Source organism: Mauremys mutica, chromosome 1 (genome assembly GCF_020497125.1).
Source record: "Mauremys mutica isolate MM-2020 ecotype Southern chromosome 1, ASM2049712v1, whole genome shotgun sequence".
Classification (NCBI taxonomy): Eukaryota; Metazoa; Chordata; order Testudines; family Geoemydidae; genus Mauremys; species Mauremys mutica.
In genome coordinates, this window is record NC_059072.1 from 232,897,840 (window position 1) to 232,924,574 (window position 26,735).

The window sequence follows — 26,735 nt, forward strand, 5'->3', positions numbered from 1 at the left end:
ACAGACATGAGCTAGCATGCTAAAAATAGCGGTATAGACTGCAGTAGGGGCACACACCCTCATTGCTATTTTTAGCATGCTATCTCAAGCAGGGCTAGCACAAGTCTGTTCACAGTGCTGAAAAAAATCACATCTCCCAGCTGCACAGTGTAGACATAACCAATATGTCCCTTCAGTCATCTGCTTGGGTTTCTGCCAGTACCAGAGAGAAACATGCCACATAAAATGGGTGCTTACTTGCCCCATAGACCATCCCTGACATGACCATGGAAAGTGGGGGCATTAAAGCTTCTACAGGCTTCTAGAGAGGGAGATGATCATGTCAAAGGAGTTCTGTATCCTATTATCCCTTCTTCTTCCACCCTGTCTTAGCTTCATTTTTTTACCTTCCACCCAAATTGCTGCAAGGAAGCATTGAAACTTGACTGTATTTCAGTAGTCTACTTTGTGACTCACTTGAGCGGCCAGAATCAATGTGTCACAACATTTTTGGATCTGTTTATTTCATTCCATATTTTTAGCTAAATGTGATGTAAGTAGAATAGCTAAGACTACAAGGTGTGAAAAAGAATTAATCTTTTAATGGTCTCTTCTCAGTTGTGAAAATGGCCTGCAGCATGCAATTCCTCATTACATCACTACCTATGCCCCACTTCTACTAGTTTTGGTGGCCAATCCAATCCTCTTTAGAAGGACGGTAACAGGAGGTAAGTTCCTAAATGCCAACATTAATTAGTATATGTGATGTAAAAAAGTAATAGTAATCTAAAAGCCATGTCTGTATATCCTGTTTTGTGGGGGAGTCCCTTATGAACAAAACCATGTAAGGATGCAACTAGTCAACTATGGGCACTGGTGGCCAACAACACCATCAATGTAGCTGTGCTGGTACAAAACACTATTGTAGATGGAGAAAACTGCACTGCATCTTCTTGAAATTTAGCAAAGCTGTGCTGGTACTTATAGCAGTCTGAACTGTCTATGCTAGGGGCTTGAACTGGTGCAGCTATAGTTGGCCACTGAGAGTTGAAGTCAGGATTATTCTCTAGTATAGACAAGGTCTAAGACACTGAGATATTGTATTGAAATGCAGGCTACATTGGCTTCCCTGCAGCTCTCTCATTAATTGCACATGGAGTCAGATATTAGTTTTACATGTGGTCAAATATGATTGGAATTTGGTTACTCATGGCTTTGATGTTAGGAACAAAGGCCTGAAATTGAGCTTGTACACAACTCCATCAGGGGCCTGATGACCACATCTAACTTATTTTTCCATGTATTTGAGAGAGGAGCCTGAAATAAAACTTCAGAGCCAAACAATCCCAGACTTTGTATTTAATATTACACCCACCCAATGCTCAGTGTATTACATAATATAAATCCACAAGTTTGCATTAAAATATACACATACTAAAATATATAAAAAACCTCCTGAACCACCCCAATCCCATTACAAATGCAATCTCTGTCCCATCGTCCCTTCCTTCCCTCATTCCTTATTCCCCACTTCCAAGAAAAAGGCTGAGAAAACAGACAGATTTTTAATAACAATAAAATAAATAATAATTTGTATCGTTTATATCCTAGAGGCTCCAGCCAGAACAAAGACCTCATTGTGCCAGGCACTATACACACAGAACAAAAAGACTGTTCTGCCATATCCATCATACCAGGGTTCTAGTGAACCACAGTAGGAAGTTTATTGGAGGAGTACTTGTAGCACCTTAGAGACTAACAAATTTATTTGGGCATAAGCTTTCATGGGCTAAAACTCACTTCATCAGATGCATGGAGTGGAAAATACAGTAGGAAGATATATATACATATACAGTAGGAAGTTTGTGTCAGAGCCAAGAGCCCTCATCAAAAACACAATCAATTTAGACGAGGAGGGGATCTCAGCTCATTAGTAGATCATAGCTGCCATGGTACCATATGAAAAGAAAAGGAGTCTCTCTCTCTCTCTCTCTCCCCAACAGCCAAAACCTTTATAAGGTCAAAAACTCTTTAAACTTTACCCAGAAATCTGCTGGTAGTCAGAGCAGAGCACAGATGTAAACTGTTCTCTAATAATAAGCAAATAGAAAGAGACACAGCCTTTCCAAGCACTGACTTGGCAACTGCAGCTACCTGGGCATCCAGGAGCAGCTACATATTGATCAAGGTGATGAAGCACATTATCAAGGGCCAATAAGGAAGGCTCTTCTGATGTTGCCTTGGTACCTGCAGTCCTATAGGTATATAAATGCTACACTTCTTTATCTTCTCGTCAGTGAATAAGGGTTACTTCAGGCTGCACCCTAGCTTCCATGCTGTAAAGTGAACCAATATTGATGACTAGAGCAGCCATATCCTTTCAGTCTCCCTATTTTACATTATCAAAAGCAACAAACAAGACAAAAGTCTTCACAAGAGAGCGCAAAGTGTGCCTGCGTCCCCTATGAATGTCTGTATTGCACACAACCTAGCTGCCCATTTCTGCAGAGGGAGTCCTAAGTGACTTATAGGTGAAGAACTCAGAAAACAAAGGCATAACAATTGCATAGTTAAACACACTATCAAAACACTTGTTTCATTTTACGTTTTTAAGAGGTAAAACAGTTATGACCCCTCCTGTTACTTTCCGTTTTAGATTGGGTTGATAGAAAGCCAGTGGCAAGTTCTGATGTCACCACCCACTTTTGGATTGCACTGTTTTCTTTCATTGTTAAATGGATAAAGGCGACTATTTAATGAAGTTCCCTCCATCTTCTAAACTATACCACCTAGAATCATAGAAATGTAGGTCAGGAAGATCCCTGGAAGTCATCAAGTCCAGCCCCCTGCGCTGAGGCAGGACCAAGTAAAGCTAGAACATCCCTGGCAGGTGTTTGCCCAACTTATTTTTTTAAACTCCTCCATTGATGGGGATTCCACAACCCCCTTGTAAGCCTATATTAGAGCTTAACTAGCCTTTTAGTTAGAAAAATTTCCCCTGATATCTAACCTAAATCTTCCTTGCTGCAGATTAAGCCCATTGCCTTGTTCACCTACCTTCATTGGACATGGAGAACAATTATTCATCATCCTCTTTAAAACAGCGCTTAACAGACTTGAAAGTTGTTATAAAGACCTCCCCCACCCCCGACTTTCAAGACTAAACATACCCAGGTTTTTTTAACCTTTCCTCACAGGTTAGGATTTTTAAACCTTTTATCATTTTTATTGGTCTCCTCTGGAGTTTCTCCAATTTGTCCATATCGTTTCTAAAGGGCGGTGCCCAGAATTGGACACAATACTAATAGCTGGGGCCTCACTAGTGCCAAGTAGAGTGGAACAAGTACCTCCCGTGTCTTACATACAACACTCCTGTTAATACACCCCAGAATATTAGCCTTTTTTGCAACTGCATCCCATTGTTGATTCCATCAATTTGTGATCCACTATAACCCCCAGATCCTGTTACCATCTAGCCAGTTATTCCCCATTTTGTAGCTGTTCATTTGATTATTTTCTTCCTAAGTGAAGTACTTTGCACTGTCTTTATTGAATTTCATCTTGTTGAATTCAGACCAATTCTCCCATTTCTAAAGGTCATTTTTAATTCTAAGCCCGTCCTCCAAGTGCTCACAACCCCTCCCAGCTTGGTGTCATCTGCACATTTTATAAGCATATTCTCCACTTCATTATTCAAGTCATTAATGAAAATATTGAGTAGAACTGGAACAAGGTCCGACCCCAGAAAGACCCACCTAGATACACCCTAATGGTTTGACAGTCTAACAGCAAACCACTGATAGCTACTGTTTGAGTCTAGTCTTTCAACTAGTTTGCTTATGAGAATGTCCTGTGGGACTGCATCAAAAGCCTTACTAAAATCAAGATCTATCATGTCTGGTGCTTCCCTCCTTATCCACTTGGCCAGTAAATCCAGCAAAAAAGGAAATTAGGTTGGTTTGGCATGAATTGTTCTTTACAAATCCTGCTGCCTATTCCTTATAACCCCATTTTCCTCTAGGTGCTTACAAATTGATTGTTTAATTATTTGTTTCAGTATTTTTCCCGCTATAAAAGTTAAGCTGACTGGTCTATAGTTTCCCGGATCCTCTTTGTTCCCTCTTTTAAAGATAAGTGCTTTGCCTTTTTCCGGTCTTCTGGGACCTTACCTATGTCCTCCAAGAGTTGGCTAAGATAATTGCTAACATTTCCGAGATTGCTTCAGCTCGTTCCTTAAGTACCTAGGATGATTTTGATCAGGCCCTGCCAACCTGAATACATGTAATTTATCTAAATATTCTTTAACTTGTTCTTTCTCTATTTTGGCTTCTGTTCCTTCCCCCTTGTTGCTTTGTTTCGACTATCTGGTCACCATTAATCCTTTTAGTGAAGACTAAAGCAGAACAGGCATTAAACACCTCAGCCTTCTTCATGTAGTCAATTATTAGCACTCCTTTCCCACTAAGTAGAGGACCTATAGTTTCCTTCATCTTTCTCTTACTCCTAATGTATTTAAATAATTTGTTCTTACTGCCTTTTTGTGCCTTAGCCTCTCTGATTTTGTCCCTACATGCTCGTGCTATTCTTTTGTACTCCTCCTCAGCAATTTGTACATGTTTTCACTTTTGGTAGGATTCCTTTTTTGATATTCAGCTTATTAAAGAGTTCCTGACTGAGCCATATTGGTTTGTACCTATTCTTTCTCTCTCTCCTTTGCATCAGGATAGTTTGCAGTTGTGCCTTTAATATTGTCTCTTTGAGAAACTGCCAGCTCTCCTGAACTCCTTTTCCCTTAGATTTTCTTCCCATGGAACCTCACCTACCATTTCTCTGAGTTTGTTAAAGTCTGCCTTTTAAAAAGTCCATTGTCCTTATTCTGCTACTCTCACTCCTCCCTTTCCTTAGAATCATGAAATCTATCATTTCATGATCACTTTCACCCAAATTGCCTTCCACCTTCTGTTTGCTATCAGTTCTTCCCTGTTGGTTAAAATCAAGTCCCATCACAGCAGGAACCTGAGCTACAGTTTCTCCTCTTCCCTTTCCCACTCTCTGGATCCCTGTAAATAAAAAAATCCCATAGCCATGTACTCATTATACAGTTCTGTACTTTCCAGTTGCCTCATTGCTCAAAGGAAGACAAGGAATCTACACAGAGAATGAAAGACGCCTGGGGATGGAGATTCAGATCCGCTTTTTCAAAATTATGCTGGTGTTCATTATATGGTAGGAGGTGTATTTTTTAAAAAACTCTGAATACTTCCGAATTGTGGAAGAAGGGGGGGGTGTGAACGGCATTGGCGGGTTTGCTCTATTTGTTTGTCAACCTGACAGTTTCAAGGGGAGGAATGAATGGTCTAGAAAGGAAAATGTTCTAAATTATTTTACTTAGTAGCTGAAGCATTAAGCTGCCTCTTGCAGTTGTGACACAAGTTCCAGAATATACAGCTGGGGGTGGGGGAGTTTGAGCAACATGAAAACAAAAGACTCAAAGAAAAATGGGAAAAAAGATAAGTAGGCATTGACTGGGTAGGTAGCCGCCTAGAGCAATAGTCTGAAAAATACAAAGATTGCTATGGTCACTCTCCACAAGAGTAGCCTCAATATGGTCTGGCTGTGGAATTTCAGACCACTTTTTCCCGTCTCCAATATGGTATCCTTTGGCAGTTTTCTTTGGGACACAATTTTGCCTTTCTGCAGTGGCAGCTTCCTTTTAAAGAATGCTGCAGCTAGTACAAAAGATTCTGGAGTACACTGGGAGTGACAGGTGTTGACTGCTCAGCACAAACTGCTGAACAAACAGAGGATCCTTTCAGAGGAAGAAATTATTATTTGCTATTTATATTACACGAGCACATTTGAGATGAGATTGGGGGTCCATCATGCAAGGCACCATACAAACACATAGCAACAGATGGTCCCTGTCATGAAGAACTTGCTGTCTAAACAGACAAGCTGGAAATAAGGTAGGAAAGGAAAAAGTGTCAAAGAGGGGATGTGGCTTGCCTTAGGTCATGTGTGGGAGCAGCCTGTTAAAGTGGACAGGTTGGGGGGAATGGAGCAGGGAAGAAGTGTGAGGGGAGCAAGGTGGAGGGAGAAAAACATGAGGTTTTCACATAGAATGGGAATGACCCATTTGACTATGCAGGAGAAATACAGAGAAACTGCACTAAAGTCTGTTCACTAGGGCTAAAACCTGGGCTTTCTGACACACCCTCTCTTTGGCGCTGAAGATTATTGATTCATTTAACTTGATGTTTGCTATCTGACCATGAGCTGCCCTTATTGGTAAGAACTATTGATATGTTATGGCAATTTCAGAGTCATCTGCAATCCTCTTTTGATGTGATTTTTAAAGTCCATTTTAATGTAACTCTGAAGTTTGTGGTTGTTTAGGGAATGATGTGCAGCGATGTAGCAATGCTATATATATTTAGTGTATTGTGATAAAGTTCCTCCTCTACCTTGATGGGTCCTGCACTTATTGGCGAATTTTGCTTGCCTCAGAGATCTTCCTGTGTCTGATCAGGAGTTGGAAGGTTTGGGGGGAACCCGGGCCCGCCCTCTACCCTGGGTTCCAGCCCAGGGCCCTGTGGACTGCAGCTGGCTAAAGTGTCGTCTGGAACAGCTACACGACAGCTACAATTCCCTGGGCTACTTCCCCATGGCCTCCTCCCAACACCTTCTTTGTCCTCACCACAGGACCTTCCTCCTGATGTCTGTTAACTCTTGTACTCCTCAGTCCTCCAGCTGCACACCCTCTCACTCGCAGCTCCTTACGCACACATCACTAACTGGAGTGAGAGCCTTTTTATACCAGGTGTCCTGATTAGCCTTAATTAATTCTGGTAACTTCCCAATTGGCTACAGGTGTCCTAATTAGCCTGCCTGCCTTAATTAGTTCTAGAAAGTTCCTGAGTGTTCTGGAATAGTCCCTGTTATCTTACCCAGGGAAAAGAGACCTGCTTAACCTGGAGCTAATGTATCTACCTTGATCTACCTCTCTTGTAGCCATCTGGCCTGACCCTGTCACAGTATGTAGGAACATTGCAACTCTATTTATATGCCATATTATAATGTGCCCTCGATACCAGAGTGCCCCCTTGTGTCAGGACATAGTGTTGCAGAGACTCTTCCTCTCTAGCACCCCTTGTTGTCCCAGGTCTGCAATGGTCAGCTGCCTCCATGGCCCAGTGGCCAGCTCCTCTGGCCAGGTCAGGTTTCAGTCCAGTCTCCTTCCAGGGTTAACAGAACATAAATTAAATCTTAACTCAAAATAGCCACCTGGGCTTTAAAGCCCACAGTATAAACACTAACCCTTCATAGAGACCCAACATTGTCAAGGTTGGGGCTCTGACTGGGCCAGGTTACTTGGTTAGGGCAGGAAAAGCCTTCTTTCCCTTTCCTGGCTTCACCTAGAATTGGCCTGTAGTAGGTACAGCCACTGCTTTTTATCTGGCCCGCTAGGCCTTGATTGGCCTCTACCTGCTCCCGGTCCTGGTAGGTGCTGGATAACCAACTCTCTCTGGTTTTGCCTGCAGCTGATCATGGGAGACCTCTCTAGGCAATCCATAAATGTCTGAAATCAATGTCCTTCCCTTCTGGCAAGGCACCTTCTTCTGCAGGGTTTGCCAAGGCAGTGAGGCCTCTGGCAAGAAGCAGCAAATGCCTGGTACACCACATTACAGGCTGCAAATATAAGAAGGTGCTGATGATGGCATTCCCCATAGTGGACTGTAGTACATTCTAGTCTTGTATTTTCTAATCAACTTGATTTAATTCTGCATTTTATCAGCCTGCAGCAGGCTGGAATGCTAGGATTTCATTCCGTTTGGTTATGTCTATTTCTTTGTCTCAGGCTGGGTTAGGAAAAGGATTTTGTTTTCTCCCAGACCTGCTGCTCCTTCATATTGTTGGCTACAAGTTTTAGCATTTTTAAAAAAAAATAGACTTCTCCCTCTCCCTGCCAACAATCACCACAATTATGCTTTGGTAACGAAACCACTGTATATACAAACAAATCTGTCTTTTCCTTTTCCTCCTCTTTATCCCTGCAACAGCTGGTTTCCAAACATCATCAATGAGAGCCTGTTGTTCTACCTTGAAATGCAGCCAGATATCAATGGAAGCCCCTTGAAAAATGTTAGAAATGCTGCAATGATCACATGGATTATAATGGTAGGTCAACCATGATTTTTATTAGTCTTGGAAGTAGCTTCTGTATGACAGGCAGCAGCACCAATGTAATGAGTGTTAATTTTTTTCAAAATATAATCTCCCCTCGATACAAAAAAAAAGGGAGAACATTTTCAAAGTTACAGGAACTATTCTTCATATGAAACTCTGCAGGAAGAACTAAGGGATAAATTTTGCCCTGACTGACCCTGTGTGCATCCCTACTGAAGTCAAGGTGATTCATTCATTTTAAAGACCAGAAAGGACTGTTATGATCATCTACTGTGTCTTCCTGAATAACAGACTACAGGGTTTCCACCAGTGATTCCTGAATACAGGCTAACAACTTGGGTGCTTACTAACAATTTCAGCCTGTATTTGTAACTAAGATTATTTTCTTTGCTCTTTAAAGCTGCTATGTAGAAAACATCTGTAAATACAGAGAATAATTACTGGAGAGAAAAATATATTGGTCTTTCAGAGCAATGATCCAAAATACTGTAGGAACACTACTAAAGTATTTTGGACCATTACTGGACTGTAATTTCCCTATCGCCCCATAAGCGTAATGTTCCTGGAATAGTCAAAAGAGGATATTCTGGAGCTGATGATGCAGGTAGCTTCTTTGGGGAGATCTTAAACATCTGCAAAGCCTCTTAGTAAAAACACACTCTTTGTTTTTCTTTTTGAAATGACAGAAAAATTTTCTAGAGGAAGGCCAAGGGTATGTTTGGATGAGAGTTTTAATTAAGTGAACATTAAACACATGAAAGGCACTAAAACTCTTTTAGTTGGAGTTATGGCATAGCTCTAGCTGTGAATAATTCCCCCCCTTCCCACTTTCTGGGAATCGTATAGAGATTTATAGAATTTGAGGCCAGAAGGGCCCATTCAATCCTCTAGTCTGACCTCCTATATATCACAGACCATTACATTTCACCCAGTTATCCATGTACTGGGCCCAATAATTTGTTTGGCCAAAGCATATCTTCCAGAAAGGCATCCAGTCTTGATGTCAAGAGCTGGAGAATCCACTGCTTCTCTTGCAAGTTTAACCCATGTTACCACCAATTTTTCTTCTCTTAAAACTGTCTCCTTTTTGTATGTGCACCTTGGCTACAGCTCTCTGCCCACAGAGGACTAGCCAGGCCTCCTTTACAAGCATTGTTTCTAAATCTGCCAGTCAGTAGAGCATCAGTATTAACATTTCAATTTTTGCAGATGAGCCTGGCTAATCTGGACTGCAGTATTATGGATGAATGTACACCTCCTGTGCATGACACATTCCCCCACTCCCAGAACACGCACAATACCCTGACACCTCCAGCTCTGTGTACCTAATTCTCTCCTTCCAGATTTTATCCTACAGTAGTGTTACAAGGGATAAATTATTCCTCTTCCCAACCCCCCAGCACACCCTGCTACCCTCTGACAAGCAATCAGGCACCCCCAAGTCCCTACCTCTCCATTCCCAGGTTTCATCCTGTATAAAAGGGTTCAGGGATGCCACTCAAAATGGTGCCCCCTTCTCTCCCAAGGGCTGAACACACTCACATGACACAGCTCTCAGCTCTTGCTGGCCTGGAGGGCAAGAGGCCAAGTCTAGGAATTGAACTGTTTGTAGGCTGGCTTTGAAAATAAAGTGCTGATTTCCCACGAGAAAAATAGAAACATCCGAAGCATTTACTGGACAAATATCCAAGGAACTGGGGACAGAGGTGATTTTTGAGAGACTGTCTCAGCTGCCCAGTTTTTTAATCCAACAAAGATGGACTTGTTCATGAGTCAGCAGCAGTTATAAGCTGATTGATCACTGTTTAAGAACTTGGTTATCTGTGAGTAGCTGCTCTCAGTATGTTTGGCTCTGCTTTCACTGAAGTCTGATAATTGCTCATGCAAAATAAAATTCATAAGACACAGTGGAGACTGTTAAAGCACAGTGAGGGCCATATTTATCCCTGATACAACTCCATGGAGTAGCTGAAGTCAAACCAGACAAGCATTTGACCCCTTCTGTTCTAAGAGTTATTGTGTACCAGAACAAGGGCTCTGGTTTCTTCCCTGGATTTGCTTGTGGCTAGAAGACACATAACATATACTTTCATCTGGATGCAGATGGGTGAGTTTTACATCATCTCTCAAGGCAGTAATTGTTCACTGTGAAGAAAGTCTGTATGTCTACACTGTAATAAAAGACCCATGGCCAGCTGACTTGGGCTTGTGGGGTTTGGGCTACGGGGCTATACAATTGCAGGGTAGACATTTGGGCTCAGAACCCAGGCTCCGGCCTGGTCCCTAATGTCTATACTGCAGTTGTATGGCCCGCAGCCCTGCAAGCCCAAATCAGTTGACCCAGGCTTTGAGACTTGGTGTCATGAATTTTTTATTGCAGCGCAGATGTAGCCTTAATGCACAGGAATGGTTTCACTGTACTTGAAATTCACCACTCTGTTGATTTTAATTCCCATCGCAATTCTCCTTTCTTGTCTCTTCCAGGGAGTGCTGAATCCAATGCAAGGCTTTCTCTTCACACTCACTTTTTATGGCTGGACTGGGTGGAAAGTGAACCTGAAGTGGCAAAAGAGAGAAATACCGTGGGAATCAATGTCCACATCAGCTGTTGCTGACAATGGCTACCCTTCTGCCATTGGATCCTCTGTGAACTACCAAAGCAACATCCACGACTCGAAGAAGACAACAGCAGCCAGCAGCCAACAGACTGACGAGGCCTTAAGCATGCTGTCTGAAGGTAACACTACCAGTGATGACAGGTTATCCAGAAACTCTCCTATCTACCAGGGCTGGTAGTTTGCATCTGCATAAAGCTTAATGACAGGTTTCAGAGTAGCAGCTGGGTTAGTCTGTATCCGCAAAAAGTACAGGAGTACTTGTGGCACCTTAGAGACTAACACATTTATTTCAGCATAAGCTTTCGTGGGCTACAGCTCACTTCTTTGGATGCATAGAATGGAACACACAGACAGAAGATCTCTGTATGTATAAATATCTCCTGTCTGTGTGTTCCAGTCTATGCATCCGAAGAAGTGAGCTGTAGCCCATGAAAGCTTATGCTGAAATAAATTTGTTAGTCTCTAAGGTGCCACAAGTACTCCTGTTCATAAAGCTTAATGTTACCTCTCCCATTGCCATGACTCTTGATTAACCACTGCATCACTATTTGCTCCAGGGCTTGGTTGGGGCCTTGTCATCTGTCACATCCTATATATTTCCTGGAGGCATAAATGATAACTTATGTCTTTAGTCCTTTTGTAGGGAGTGTGGGAGGAGATGATACTGTTTGATGAATGCCTGATTGCTTTCCATTATGTTGGCAGCAGCTCTTTGAAGCTCAGTATTTCTTAATTAACCTCATTGATTTCTTTTTGTACATTTTTGTTTTAACCTCTCTTGTAACCTGTACTTCAGCAGACTATTCTTTTGTTTAATAAACAAATTACTATTGTGTTGGGTTTTTCTAACTCTGGCCCCTTGCCTGACTTTCCTGAGGTGCCGCTCTATATCTGGAATTCTATCGCTAGGATGCAAAATTGTCATCCTTAAAACAATGATCAAATGTTGGAAAGACAAAACTTTGACACAGATATGGATTTGCATTGTTTGCATATAGAACCCTGCTTAATAACTCTTCTTTTACCCTGCCCATTTGAATTTTAGTGGGATATTTAAGTGTGCTTTTATCTAAATGCAGTTGCAATTAATAGGAATATAGTCTTATAGTACAGTGCAGTCTGGTATTTATACCATTAAGGGATGCAGGGTATAATTTTCAGTCATCTAAATGACTTTGGTGCCTAAATCCCATCAAAAGACAGTGAAATGTAACCTGCACTCCTTTCTCTGAGGAGTGTTCTATTTTATATCCTGGTTTACTGAACTCAAGGGAATTCAAACAACAATATTTATTTCCTTCCCCAACTACTGTGCTCAGCACTGTGGCGTCTAAGCACCTGTGCCCAAATACTTGTTAAAACAGGTTGATGGTTAACTAGCAATCAGGGCTCAGTCTACAGTGCTTATGCATGGTTTAAACAAGGGTAACCTAGGTTACCGTGTGGTTTGACAAGCCTATACTGTCCAGCCCAAACTGATCACCAGTTTTAAAAAAAACATGCTAGTCCTGGCATAGGTTAGAACAAATCTTTAAGTCAATTCAAACAATTTTGTACTGGCTGTCCAAATGTGTTATAATTGGTTCTGGTACAACCGTGTTTAAGCATAAATAGATTGTCAAACCCCATGGAAACCCTGTGTAACTTTTTTTAAATTAAAGAGTAGAATGGTAACAGCCATACTGCTCAGAGTTCCAGGAAGGTCAGAGAACCAGGCGCAGCTGGAGCTAAGAAAACTACTTACTATAATCAATAAAAAGGTGATACAGTAAATTGATAAATGCTGGGACTGATCTTTAAAGGGCTGCAGTTGCTTGGTAGAAAACCTTTAAAATCACACTCTTTAAAAACAATCATGTCTAGCTTTTTTTCTCCCCACCCCCACACCTTTTTTTTTTTTTGGTTACTAGGGCCATTTGCATGTAACAGGATATTTTATTTTGTAAGAATTAATTTCTTCTGCTTCAGAAGCCCTTATCCTTGGTTTGCAAAACTGGTCATTTCCACTGACGCTAAGAGTGATGTCACAGGCAGAGGATGAAGATTTCTGGAGCAGATTTAAATGGATCCTTACAAAATAAAGATCCTGTTTTCATTTAGGTGCAAGTAATTTTTAGGAGCAGAAAGAAAACAAGACTATTACAGGTAGAGAGAATTGTTATTAATCTTCTCTCAGATGCTGCTGTCGTGGGCAGCAGCACAAACCCCTAAAATAAACAAACAGATCGTGCCTTGAAAGGCACAGCCATGTGCTGAAGATGGATTTGCAAGGTGGCAGTTTGTAGTGAGAAGCTCTAGAAGTCTAGTTAACTAACCCAGCATTCCTTCCTCTGCTCCAGCGCCTCAAAGTTGCCGAGCACATCTGAAAGGGGAAAACGACCACTTCACAGTCCCTTCCCCTTGTACTCCGCAGCCTGGCTGTACCCTATTTGGGGAGACTAGTGCCACTGCTGACCTTGAGCAAAGAACAATGGCTCTGCTCCCCACTTACAATGCGGTTTACACCTGTGCAAGATCCTGTTACTCTCTTGCCCTCCCGCTTCCTTCATCCACAGAAAGCTTGCCACAATCTGCCCCCAAAAGTTTTTCAAAATCAGGCTTGAAAACTGAGTGGTGCTTTAACACATTACCACTCTGTGGGGGATATTATCAGAAGACAACCAAACCCAAACCTTTCATGAAAGCCTCTTGCTGCTCTGACAACATTGGCTTCCATGACTAGGTTAATTTTGGTGCATTGTGACGTACATATACTGTATGCTAGGGGTAAAGCAACAGTGATTTTTAATTTTAAAAGAAACTTAATGGTGAGGAAAGTGTTACCACTCCCTCAGTTCCTGTGGCATGTATACTTGAGCTATTCCTCCTTTGTTCTAAAATGGAAGGGTAAATGTGTGTCCTGCACATTTGTACCCAGTCAGCATTCAATTCGGCATGTGTAATGCCGACAGACCCCGGTCATCGGCATTGAACTGGAGACCTCTGGAGCTTAGTGCATGAGCCTCTACTGCATGAGCTAAAAGCCAACTAGCTGTTAGCTAAGGCTATAGAGCAAACTCATTTAACTCTCTATAAGTGGTCTCGGTGCCACTGGACGGGACAGAGCACCACACCCAGAAGGTGTGTGGATTACATATGCAGACCATAAAAAAATAGCTCTCCTTCCCTTGCCATGCACCAGATCAGTTAGTTACAAGCAAAGTATTGCATTAACTTACCTTAGCCTTCTGCAGGTATTTGATTTATGTATTTAGAAGAGGAAAATCTTCAGTAAGATACACTTACGTTTGGAAAGGCATAACTATTCATGTAAAACAATAGATTGTTGTAGCTATTAAAATATGTAGTTAGAAGGAAATTCAAAGGTAACATTAACAACAAATGTTTGAGAGTCAGGAAGCTAGAATGTGGGACTGGTAGTGTAAAACACCTACCTCACAGCAAGTCAGGAAATACAGCTATGTTTCAACACCGACCTGAACTCTGCTTATCTACTCTCAGTGGGTAGGAGACCTCCTACTAGTTATCACACGATAAACAATTGTCTTCCCCATTTTGTAGATGAATTACAGTTGTATGATCTTGGCTTTTATTACGGTAAATCATACAGCCAGCCTGTATCGGGTAAGAGATTGTCTCAAGCTCCATTTGGGAGCATACTGGGAGTCTTTTCAGGTTGCATGTGGAAATATTTATTGCTAGCCTATGTCTAGAGTGGTCAGTCTCAAATTAGTATTGGGAAGGTGGCTCAGGGAGAGTGGAGACAGAATCCAATCCACAGTAGGACAGTAGACTGAGTCAGGGTCTTGTGGAGCACACATGAGATGTGGCTTCTGCCTTAGACCATGTCGGGGCAAGACAGTCTGGGCTCTAATTAATAGTCATATCTACAGTTTACTGGCCAGTCCACACTTTTCTCTGGGACAGTGAGGTGTCCGTGACTCACAGCTGAAAGGTAGATGTGAGATGGTGATCGGGTCATGGGCAGAATGACTGAGCCCTTATACATTTAAAACAATTGTCCAGCAAGTTACATTCAGCTCAGATAACATGGGTTAGGGACATACCCATGATTAATTGTACATGATCATATTTTGCACACACCAGCACATAACAAAGCCCAGCTAAATGAACACTTGAAGAAATAACACTGTAAAATATATAAATAATATAACAAAGCTAGAACATAATTTGGAATAAAACCATTAATGCAATGGAATCCTCAGGATATGAGAATTTGTGCATAGTGGTAGGTGAAGCTATATGACAATAAGAAGCTGGATTGTTAAACACAAACACACAATATATATTCTCTGCACAAACTCGACATTTGGTTTTAGGTTGTGTCAATTATAACAGTAAAATGAAAACTGTCAGGAACACAGTGTATCTTATCCCCAGCTACCATGGGATGCATTTTCCCAGACCAGCCTGAATTTATCCATCGGAGTAGAGTGGGGCTACATTTTGCCCAGCCAGTTTCATACATTTAATTAGTATTCAGTCTTGGCAGATGTTCATGCTAATTGCATGGCTGAAATGCGAACAGGTAAAGTTCTTGAACACCAAACACACATTTGAGGTTTCCCTAGCTGTCAAATGTTTAAGTGTTCTGTACATCTCTAACTAAATCCTTCCTCTGATCTCCCTGATTATATATACTGAAGAGGCATTAGAATCTAAAATGCTTAGCGCGGCTTTGGTCTAGGATACCTACTTCTTCTGCTATACTACAAGTACTCCTGAGGCAGTATAATATGTATGTGAGGAGAGGGGCGTCATCTTCCAAGATTCAGTTGACCTTGACAGAGAAGGGTTTATCAAGATCAGATATAAAGCAGTTACACATGGGAATGTCTAGGGCAAAGGGTGGATAAGGTAACCCCATGTTGGGAAAGTCCGGATGAATCCGGACGGTGGTTTGGTCACTCACCTGTTAAAGAGCATGTCTGTATACACATATATGTACAGGATGATTGTTGGGGAAGCTGTTGGGTATTGTCAAACCCCTGGATGCATTTGATTACTTTGTCTCCCAATTACTGCTCCGCTAGAATGTTGCCAGTTGTATAAACATATAACTCCCAAACTCTGTAGGTGTGGATCACACACATTTCTGTTTATACAGAAAGAAAGCTGCACTCATTCGAGTGTCTGTGGGTCACATTTTCAAAAGACTCCTCCAGCAGGAGCTCTGAGACATGAGAAAATTCACTGGTTGGCTGAGTTTACATTAAAAAACAAACAAACAATCTCCACTGTGAAACTAACTGATCCCCGGCCCTAGCCCCACCTGCCTGCATGCTGGTACTGTAGAGATTGGAAGGACTCCTAGAAAGATCAGACTCTTAACTACAAAGAAAAACACTGTAACATCATCAAGACCCACAGCAGTCACCTGGTAGAATGTTTTCCTAGCCTAAATCCTATCCATGCCCCCTGCCAGGCATGTTTAAACCTGTCATTGCGAGGAGACTTGCTGTTTGGTAAATTGACACAGAAGATCAACTACAAGTAGGGAGCAACAAGTGTTAAGACTTTTATCCTTTGTTGTTCAAATGAAGCCCCTTAGAGGACATTACACATCTGATAGCATCATTAGTGTTCAAAGGCAGATGGAATGCATGAGATCACCAAAACACAGATAGAGAGAGCCCTGTGGAAATTTGGTCAAACAAAATGCAATAGAAACTGCAGCCAGAACAAAAGTGTGGTAATTCAAGTGAAGAAAACCATGTGTTTCTAATTAATACTGCAGAAAATTAACATGAACACATTTAGAATTTGGAGGTAGAGATGGACCCAAGCTACAAAGCTCAGATCTGGATCCTGATCTGAACTTCTTCAGTGTTTGGAGTCCTAGAAGTTGGTCCAGGTCTCTGTACTCTGAGAAGATAGAAAATTTATTCTGTACTTCTCCATCATGAATGTGTCAATTGGTAATGAAACAAAACTGATTCGATTTGCATGTCACTGTGTGTCTTCAAGTTACTATGTGCTAAGCAACAGCTAAGACATTAAGGCCCAGTCTACACAGGCAAGTTTGTGTGCAGTAAAGCAGCTTTGAGTGCTGTAACTCCCAAGGTGTACACACTGCCAAGCCACTTAGTGCACAGAAATTGCGCAGATGCAGCGCTCTAAAAAACCCACCCCGACGAGAGGCGTAGAGCTTTCTGGGCTGGTGTAGACACCATGGTGATTATAGCGCTGTGATTGGCCTCCAGGAGGGGTCCCACAATGCCTGTTCTCACCTCTCTGGTTGGTTTGAACTCTACCACCCTGCCCTCAGGTGACCAACTGTCAGCCCCACACCATATATTCCTTTGAAAATTTGAAAGTCCCCTTCCTGTTTGCTCGGTGATGCGTGCAGTGGTCTCAGCGCATCTTTCCAGGTGACCAAGCCTGCTCCATGCACCAGGTGATTCCCCGCTTGGAGCAATGCTGAGCTGCTGGACCTCATCAGCATTTGGGGAGAGGAGGCTGTGCAGTCCCAGCTGCGCTCCAGCCGTCGGATTTATGATACCTACGGACAGATTTCTAGATGCATGACAGAAAGGGGCCATGACCGGGATACATTGCAGTGCAGGGTCAAAGTGAAGGAGCTGCGGAATGCCTACCACAAGACGCGGGAGGCAAACTGCTGCTCCGGAGCTGTGCCCATGAGCTGCCGGTTCCACAAAGAGCTGGACGTGATACTCGGTGGCGACCCCACCTCCACTGCTAAGGACCCTGTGGATATTTCATTGGCTTGCGTACCAGTCGAGAGTGGACTGAGTCAGGAGGAGGCAATCTTGGATGAAGAGGGGGAGGGGGACCCAGAGATAGAGGATGACTCAGAGGCCAGAGATGCCTGCAGTCAGGAACTCTTTTCTACCCAATGGTGCCTACGCAGTCACAGCAGTTGGAGCTTGGCGAAGCACAAACAGGAGAGGAGGTCCCTGGTAAGTGGATCTAATTTTGGGAATTGCTGAAGTGAGTTGTTCTTGCTTAAGCAAGTTGTTGGGAACAGGAAGGTTGCAGAAAGCAGGCTTGTCTCCCACCTCCTGCCTAGTTTGAGCGGTGGAACAGGCTGTTGATACACTCCCTCACTTCATGGGAATCTGCCTCAGAGATCTCCAGGAAACTCTCATGGAGACACTGGGCAATCCGCTGCCACAGGTTCTTCAGCAGAGCTGCTTTGTTTCTTGCCCCATTAATGGTAACTTTCCCACCCCACTTTGCCTTGACGGGTTGGGAGACCATTGCTTCACACAGGATAGCTGCATAAGCATCAGGGTGGAAGTTGCAGGCTTGGAGAAGACCCTCCCTTGATTCCCTGCTCACCCTCAGCAGCGAGATATCTTCCATAATGATCAACTCCTGTGGAAAGTGTGGGGACAGGAATGATTATTAGGACTCCCTACAGTGCTGCTCTCCCCAAGAGCCATGTGCCCAGTGTACAGCAGGGTCCGGGAAGAGTGATTCACCCTGCCCCTGTGGCTATTCACCATTTTGGGGGTCTTGTGTCTCATGTGTGCTTGCCTGGGGTCAGTCAGTTAGTGACAGGTGTGTGAGTACTGGCTGTGTTTTAAAGCATTGAAACAGTGTTGTCTTTGTTGCAAACAATACTGCTTCTGTAAAATGTTGCATTTAAACTTCACAGAGGTGACCTTGGGAGCAGAGCTCCCTCTTTGTTATCAGTGGCAGAACAGCTGTGCAGAATTAGAAAGCATCCAAGAACAACTAAGGAGGACTTTATGTGTGAGGTTATGATGCACTCTGCTGCTCAGAAAAAAGAATTGATGGAGTGGTGGGACAGCGAGAAGAGGGACTGAAAGGAGAATGCGGCACACCAGAAAGAAGCCATAGAGCGGCTCTTAACAGTTATGGAGCACCAAGCAGACATGCTCCAGATGATACTAGCTCTTCAAACCAAGCAGCTCCACACCTGCCCTCCCCTGCAGCCTCTGTCGCAAAACTCTTTCCCATGCACCCGCCCCCACACCGCCAACACACTGTTATCAACTTTCTGGCTCCACTCTTTACCCACAACATTCCACTCCTCCCTCCTCACAGTCCAGCAGTGTGGAGTCCCAGTACCCACTGCACTCAACACCCGTCCATCTGCAGTTTGGCTCTGCTGAAGTCCAGCACCCACCCAAAGGAGAAAGTTGGGTATGATCCCTGGACATATACAAGTCTGTAGCCATTCTGGGACCCCTCCTCCTCTTAAGACCTTCCCTTCCCCCATCCCCCTCCCTGCTGATGATCTTTTTCATTTGACTCTCTCCTCTGGTTGTTGTCCTTCAATAAAAGAATTGTGTTTGTTTGAAGCAATCTTTTTTCTATTAAGTGAAAACAAAAAGAGCACTGCAAAGCAACATACAATTATGTTAAGGTCCCTTCTTGCATTATGTGCATCAATCACCTCCTAGGCTTACAAGCACTGCAATCCTGAGCATAGCAACAAATATTAGTGGCTTTCAGCTTCAAATTGCTGCCTCAACGCATCCCTGATCTTTATGGCCCTGTGCTGTGCCCCTCTAATAGCCCTGGTCTCTGGCTGTTCAAACTCAGCCTCCAGGCGCTGAGCCTCTGTGGTCCATCCCTGAGTGAAGCTTTCACTCTTCCCTTCACAAATATTAAGGAGCGTACAGCATGTGGCTATAAGCATAGGAATATTGTCATTGGCCATGTCAAGCTTCCCATAAAGGCATCGCCAGCGGGCTTTTAAATGGCCAATGCGCACTCCACAGTCATTCTGCACTTGCTTAGCCTGTTGTTGAATCGCTCCTTGCTGCTGTCAAGTTGCCCTATGTATGGCTTCATGAGCCACAGCATTAAGAAGTAGGTGCAGTCTCCCAGGATCACAATGAACATTTTGACTTCCCCTACGGTGATCTTCTGGTCAGGGAAGAAAGTCTCTGCTTGCAGCTTCTTGAAGAGGCCTGTGTTCTGAAAGATGGGTGCGTCATGCACCTTTCCGGACCAGCCTGCATTAAAATCTGTGAAATGCCCACAGTGATCCACAAGTGCTTGGAGAACCATTAAGAAATACCCCTTGCAATTAATATACTTGGTGGCTTGATGGTCTGGTGCCAGAATTGGAATGTGTGTGCCATCGATCACCCCTCTGCAGTTAGGGAAGCCCATTTGTGCAAAGCCATCCACAATGTCACTCATATTGCCCAGAGTCATGGTCTTTCGGAGCAGGATGTGATTAATGGCCCTGCACACTTCCATCAACACGACTCCAACGGTCGACTTTCCCATTCCGAACTGCTTAGCGACCGATTGGTAGCAGTCTGGAGTAGCCAGCTTCCACAGTGCAATCGCCACGTGCTTCTCCAACAGCAGGGCAGCTCTCATTCTCGTGTCCTTGCACTGCAGGGCTGGGGCGAGCTCATCACACAGTCCCATGAATGTGGCTTTCCTCATGTGAAAGTTCTGCAGCCACTGCTCATCATCCCAGACATGCATCACGATGTGATCCTGCCACTCAGTGCTTGTTTCCCAAGCCCAAAAACGGCATTCCACTGTTGTCAGCACCTCCGTGAATGCCAAAAAGCAACCTCGTGTCATAACCACTACACGTGGCGAGATCAACGTTACACTCCTCTTAACTTTGTAGTTTAAGGAATAACTCCACTGTCACTCGTGACATGTTGGTCAGTGCAAGCAGCATACTGGTCAACAGCTCGGGATCCATTCCAGCAGCCCGAAAGAGGCAGGGCATTGAAAGATGGTGCCAAATGCATGCACAGGGATTTCTGGGATGCAAAGCAATGCATCATGGGGCATTGGGACAGGACTCAGGATGCCCCGCAACCCCTTCTGCCTTCCCACAAGTTGTAGCGACAAGAGAGAAAGAGGTGCTCTGTGGGATAGCTGCCCAGAGTGCACCGCTCTGAATAGTGCTGCAAGTGCCACAAGTGTGAATATGCTATTGCGTAGGCAGCTGTCAGTGTGAACACAGAACAGTGGTTTTTCTTCGGCACTCTCTGAGCGGCGCTGTAATTACCAGTGCTGTAACTTTGCAAGTGTAGATGTGCCCTAAAACTCAGTGAGTTGAGTCAGCTGATCACAGTGTGATCATAACACTCTGTTGGATGTATTTTCTTTTTCATCTGTGTGTAGCCAGTTTGTGATTTGGCTCAATTTTGGCTTGACTCTGCCTTCAGGAAGACCAAGTCTAACTCCCTGTTTAAGAGGCATAAGAAGACTAGAGTTAGAATAAGAGATGAAGATGCAGATGTATTGTGTTCAAGAGCTACTGGAAAAAGATGCCTGTCACTCTTCTATGCCACAATAGGTGCCTTCTCTACCCCTATGAAATAGTATGATTACTTTTAGGAGAAGGTACTGGAAATAGGACCAAAATTTAAGTGTGGAAAGTGACCTGCTTGTGAAAGTACTCTGGGTTGAGAGGAAGGAGAAAGGGCTACATAAAGGTCTCAAAGCTGAAGAATGAAATGAATGTGACAAATGTTTGAAAAACAAGAATGCTAACCATGAAAAGATATATATATGCATTCCCTTTTGGGGAAGATATGTGTTTAGAGTCAGGAAACAAATATTTTAGCATGAGGACTTTCCCTAAAGGTTTGTCTACATAACTAGTTAGTGCATGGCAAGCCAGGGTGTGAATGTAGAGCACATTAGCTTGCTGGCACTAACTGGCTGTGTGGGCCCTCCTAGTGTGCACTCAAGTGAATTTTAATGTCCTCCCTTCCTGATACAGTGGCTTCCACTAGGGTGAAATGACATTCCTGGTATCTAGGTGCAGATAGCAATAGAGTTAAGCAGACCACTACTGGAGTGTTGTGTTCAGTTCTGGTGTCAACAAATCAAGAAGGATGTTAAGAAATTGGAGAGGGTTCAGAGAAGAGCCACAAGAATGATTAAAGAATCAGAAAACATGCTTTATAGTGAGACTCAAGGAGTTTCATCTATTTAGTTCAACAAAGAGAAGGTTATAAGGTCATAGTTTATAAGTACCTACATGGGGAACAAAAATTTGATAGTGGGTTCTTCAGTCCAGCAGACAAAGGTGGAACAAGATCCACTGGCTGGAAGTTGAAGCTAGAGAAATTCAGACTGGAAATAAGGCACAAATGTATTTATTTTAAAGTAATTAACCATTGGAGCAATTTATCAAGGGTTGTGATAGATCTCCATCATGAGCAATTTTTAAATCAAGACCGATGTTTTGCTAAAATATGTAGTCTAATTCAAACAGAAATGAACTCAGGGAAGTTCTATGGCCTGTGTTGTAGAGGTCAGACCAGATGATCACAGTAGTCAAGCCTATCTTTATAATCTATTCATCTAAAATAACAATAAAAATAAACATGATTGTGTCTGTGAGGTTGTTGAGTCAGAATATTGAGTGGGTTATAGTACAACTGTGTGATCACATTGAATCATAAAGCACTGTAAAATGGAATGCTTAGTTGTAGATTGGTTGACATTACCTGATCTTTTGCAGTTCCTTAGCAAAAGTAGATTAAGTATCCAACCGTACATCAATGGCTTCTCTCCTGCAACCAGAGGCGATGTGTGTGTGGGGCGGGAAGGGGGCACATTCCCCCCGCCAATTTCTGCCAGGGTTTGCCAGGCAGGTGCCCCACTCTGTGAGGCAGCTCCTGGAGTTGTGCCCAGGGGAGAGGGATCAGCAAACAGCTGGGAGGTGCAGGGAAGGGCTGCGACTCAAGCTGTTTTGGGAAGAGACAAACCTTTAAATTGTGCCTCCCCCAATGTCAGGAGGTATCAGTTGTCTCTGCACAGATTCCAGCTTGCCATTAGGCTAGGAAGGAGCTCATCCTAACACTGCTCTTAAGGAAAAGTTTGAGAAAAGAATGCAGCTTTGCCAAGAGGCACTGCACAGGAGCATTCAGAATACATGTATCCAGTTGGTTTGGGTAAACAGGAAGAAGACTTTGCAGATAGGACAGAGGAGTGGAGGAATGGGTTCGTTCAAGAGAATGAATTATTGAGATCTTCAGCCCCTAAAAGGGTGGTATGAATCCAAATCCAGGTCAGTAGTAATCTAAGGCAATTGTCCTCCAATGGCATTTTGGTGACCTCTGTGAAATTAGTCTGTGGCCTTAGCCTGGTTCCCAGATCACAGGTATCAACTTCACAAAAATGACCACTGCAGAGGTAATCCATTTTCATCTTTACTGAAAGTTTCAGCAGAGGTCAAGAATTGAAAAGACATGGAGTGTGATCCATGCTCTAACCCTTGTGCAGTTAACCTTTTGGGTCAGGGATTAGGCCCACTAGAGGGGAAAAATTGGCTATACCTGCGCTGCAGATAATTAGAACAGTCTCCAAGATGTTAATTTGGGAACTTCATGAGCACTGAATTCATTTAAAGAAATAGGACATAAGGTTGCTTTGCTCTGGGTCACATGGGAGAAGCTGACTGACATAATCATTAGAATTAAGGGGAATTCCTAGTGGTTCCAACTGGAAGTATTTAATTGTTATGAAGTCTTGGAGGTTTGGATTCTGTTAACAAAGCTAATGTTCCTAACATCCATTTGTGTCTCTCTCTCATCTGAATGGAAATCACTCTCTTACTTACATTCCCAAGTTAAAGTATGGTATTCCGTTAGCGTGAGGAAAACCTCAAACCACAACAGACTTAGATACATAGGATGGATTACGCCAGGATGAATTTGGCCCAGAGAGAAAGGAAATGATTTAGCCTTTCATGGCTAATGGTAAAAACAATGATAAAAACAAAACTTGGTTTGATTTAGAAATTATGTCAATTAGCAGGTAACTGTCAAATAAAAATAAACCCAAGAGCTTGTTTTTCTATGGTATTCAGGCAACAAACAATACTGTTAAGTGCCACAGAAAGGTTTATTTCAAGTTTTGTGTATGAAAGGAGCCTCCATCTTCCATTTATAAATGTGAAGATCTAGTTAAACATGAACTAGAGAGTTAGTTTGCAAGATGCTGCTGCCCTCCTTTTTGGTAGCCAAAGAGAAAATGTTATCATGCTCTACACCCCACAAAACACGTTTGTTGCTAGGACTTTAGCAGTAGGAATATTGTTGCAACTCCAATGCCACAGTTAAGTTATCTAGTAGTAGGAAATGCAACAAAACAGAGCACTTTTACAGGGGGAATCTTCCAGTGGCTGGATTAATTGACTTCAGAACTACTTTGCACCACTCAGGTGGCATGTGCTGAATAATGGGGCTGATGGTATTTTCAGAGTGCAGGAGAACCTTTAATACTTACCTAAAGAGAGCATTTCCTTTAGGTAAAATTTACCTCACCTCAAAGCATGGATTAATGGGCTTTGAACAGGAGAAGTGTGAACATAAGAACAGCCATGCTGGGTCAGACCAATGGTCCATCTAGCTCAGTATCCTGTCTTCCAGATGTGGCCAATGACAGATATGTCAGAGGAAATGAGCAGAACATGGCAATTATCTAGTGATACCCTACTGTTCACTTCCAGTTTCTGCCAGTTAGAGGCTTAGGACACCCAGAGCATGGGGTTGAATCCTTATCATCTTAGGTAATAGCCATTGATGGACTTATCCTCCATGAACTTATCTAACTCTTTTCTGAACCAGTTATAGCGAGTGGGTTTGGAAAGGTAATGCCTCATCTCAGTTGGGGGCGGGGGGAAACTGTGGAGCTCTGGATCCATTATTCTAAATCCCAGGCTCCAGGCAGTAGAAACCATAACATCTATCCATCCCCTAAAGTTGGACATGTAGCCATTGGTTCCACAAACACAGTCAATCTCCAATCCCCCATCTCCAGACCAACCTCCTATTCTAGCTTCTCACTCCCTTTCTTGTCTTCCCTGGCCTATTTGAAGCTGGTGCAGAATCTTGCACTGATATGTACAGGGTGTGGACAAAGGCCCCTGTACACCTGTTCTGCAGCATCCTGAGAAACCATGGAAATGTGTAAAGAATCTCTTTCTCTCTCTCTAATAATAAGGTAGCATTTTAAAACCATTTAGATCTGAGAAGTTTTGTTCAAGAAGCATAAAGAATAAATTCCATCATACCTGCACTAGATGAAGTGTTCTTGTCCTACCTCTCACGCTCCCAAGTAGTACCAGAGCTAATAACAATATCTGAACTGAGGTGGACGTTAATTTCAGCTAGGGGAAGGTACAAACAACTGGCTGCAATGCTCAGCGGCCTACTACAGCAGATCTTGGGTGAACTCTCTTTTTAAAAGCCAACTATCTCCCTTCAGGCTACAGTGTTCAACAAAATACCACAATTTCTGTGGAAATATCATGAACTTTATTCCCCCATCCCCCCCAATCATGTGCTCCCATGTGACAGGGAGATCCGCATTTTTGTTGCTTTAACAAATATCTTTGCTCAAGGCACCAGAAATTATTGGCCAAAGCTCACAGACTCTCCCACAATCACATTAAGTACTCTGAGTTTAATAACTTAGCTCCCCAATAGCTCACTGGGTAACGCAATCAACCATTTCCCTAGGAATGCAATTACACGGACAGCAACAAGGCACAGGGTAGATAAAGATAACTTTTGTTGCCCTCACATACTGTCTGTCTGAATACATAAACCTTCTGGCCAAAGAGCTCAATGGTCTGAAAGCTTATGTACCGAGACTCCTACTGTATATGGTCAAACAGAACTAGCGCTTTGCCATCTTATTTTTTAAAATGACCCAATCAGTAATTATTTCCACCTATTTCTGAAAGTAACAGAGTCCTTTCTCTTTTGTTTTGCTAGGTTCTGATGCTAGCACAATTGAAATCCAGATCCCAAGTGAGCTACATGACTTAAAGGATAATGATGCTGATGCTGAATAACTGGAAAACTGTGAAAGGCATAAGATGGGTATCTGGAGACACAAAGATGTTCTCAAGGATTTGCCTGATTGTTTTCCTTCTTTTATAATGCACGTATCTTCCTCCCCTGCCCCCCAGCAACACCCTCAGTACAGGTCTGATTGCTGAGCTCACTTGCTCTTAACAATTTTCTAGCATTCAGATTGAAAGAGCACTTTTTTTTAAACATTTAAATGGCCTGAGCTGTGGACTAGACACAGAGGGCCAGATTCAGAGATAATGTTTAAGGTGGTGTGAGTTAGGCTCCTTTTACATTCACTCTTCCTTACACATTGCCAGGAAGTCTAGAAAATGTAAATTAAAGTATAGAAGAAGCACCTGCTTATGAGGTGCTTTCTCTGTTCAGCTCTCTCTTCTCACCCTTTAGAATGTAAATGTAAGAGAGTTGCCACTTACCACTGGTGTGCTTCCTTGCGTCTAGGTCTGGGAATGTAGCTCTCACTGCATCTGGTGCCTCCTTGCTGTGCATTGGTCTGCAAGTTGCTTCTGTAACTTGGCCCTCTGGGCAGGTCACCATTTCATAGACTCATAAAATATCAGGGTTAGAGGGGACCTCAGGGGGTCATCTAGTTCAACCCCCTGCTCAAAGCAGGACCAATCCCCAGACAGATTTTTATCCCAGTTCCCTAAATGGCCCCCTCAAGGACTGAACTCACAACCCTGGGTTTAGTAGGCCAATGCTCAAACCACTGAGCTATCCCTGCCACCCCACCACTTCCAAGGTTACAAAATCCAACAGGATAAACAATCCAAATGCCATCTCCAGAGGGTGTTCACCCCCAGCTTGGGGCTCTATGCCACTATACCAGTGGCTAGCAGGGGAACTCGGGCCTGCCCATTACACGGGGTTCCAGTCCAAGGATTCTTCAACCAGCAGTGATCTGCTCAGGCCGAGTCCCCGTTGCTGTTTCCCTGGACTCCTTCCTACCCAGCCTCTCTATCGTCTTGCCTGTTTCTGGGTTTACCACTGGAGCTTAGTCTATTTCCTGTGGCTACTACACCACTCCTACCCTCTTGCCAGACTTTTTACTCCAGAGTAGATCTCCAGGCTTACTCTCTGTCTGGACTTCTTCCTTGTCCCCGATGGTCTCCCTCCTCCAGGG

At 43.2% G+C, this 26,735-nt stretch overlaps 1 protein-coding gene across 1 annotated transcript in view; it reads left to right on the plus strand.

Moving 5' to 3' along the window:
* GPR143 (G protein-coupled receptor 143) overlaps window positions 1-25,593 on the plus strand; it is a 38,402-nt gene extending 12,809 nt beyond the window's left edge. The window contains exons 5-9 of the mRNA XM_045002092.1: window positions 598-707; window positions 5,097-5,205; window positions 8,040-8,157; window positions 10,651-10,903; window positions 25,514-25,593. Coding sequence (XP_044858027.1) covers window positions 598-707; window positions 5,097-5,205; window positions 8,040-8,157; window positions 10,651-10,903; window positions 25,514-25,593 — 670 coding nt within the window. The remainder of the gene's footprint in view (window positions 1-597; window positions 708-5,096; window positions 5,206-8,039; window positions 8,158-10,650; window positions 10,904-25,513) is intronic.
* The last annotated feature ends 1,142 nt before the right edge of the window (window positions 25,594-26,735 follow it).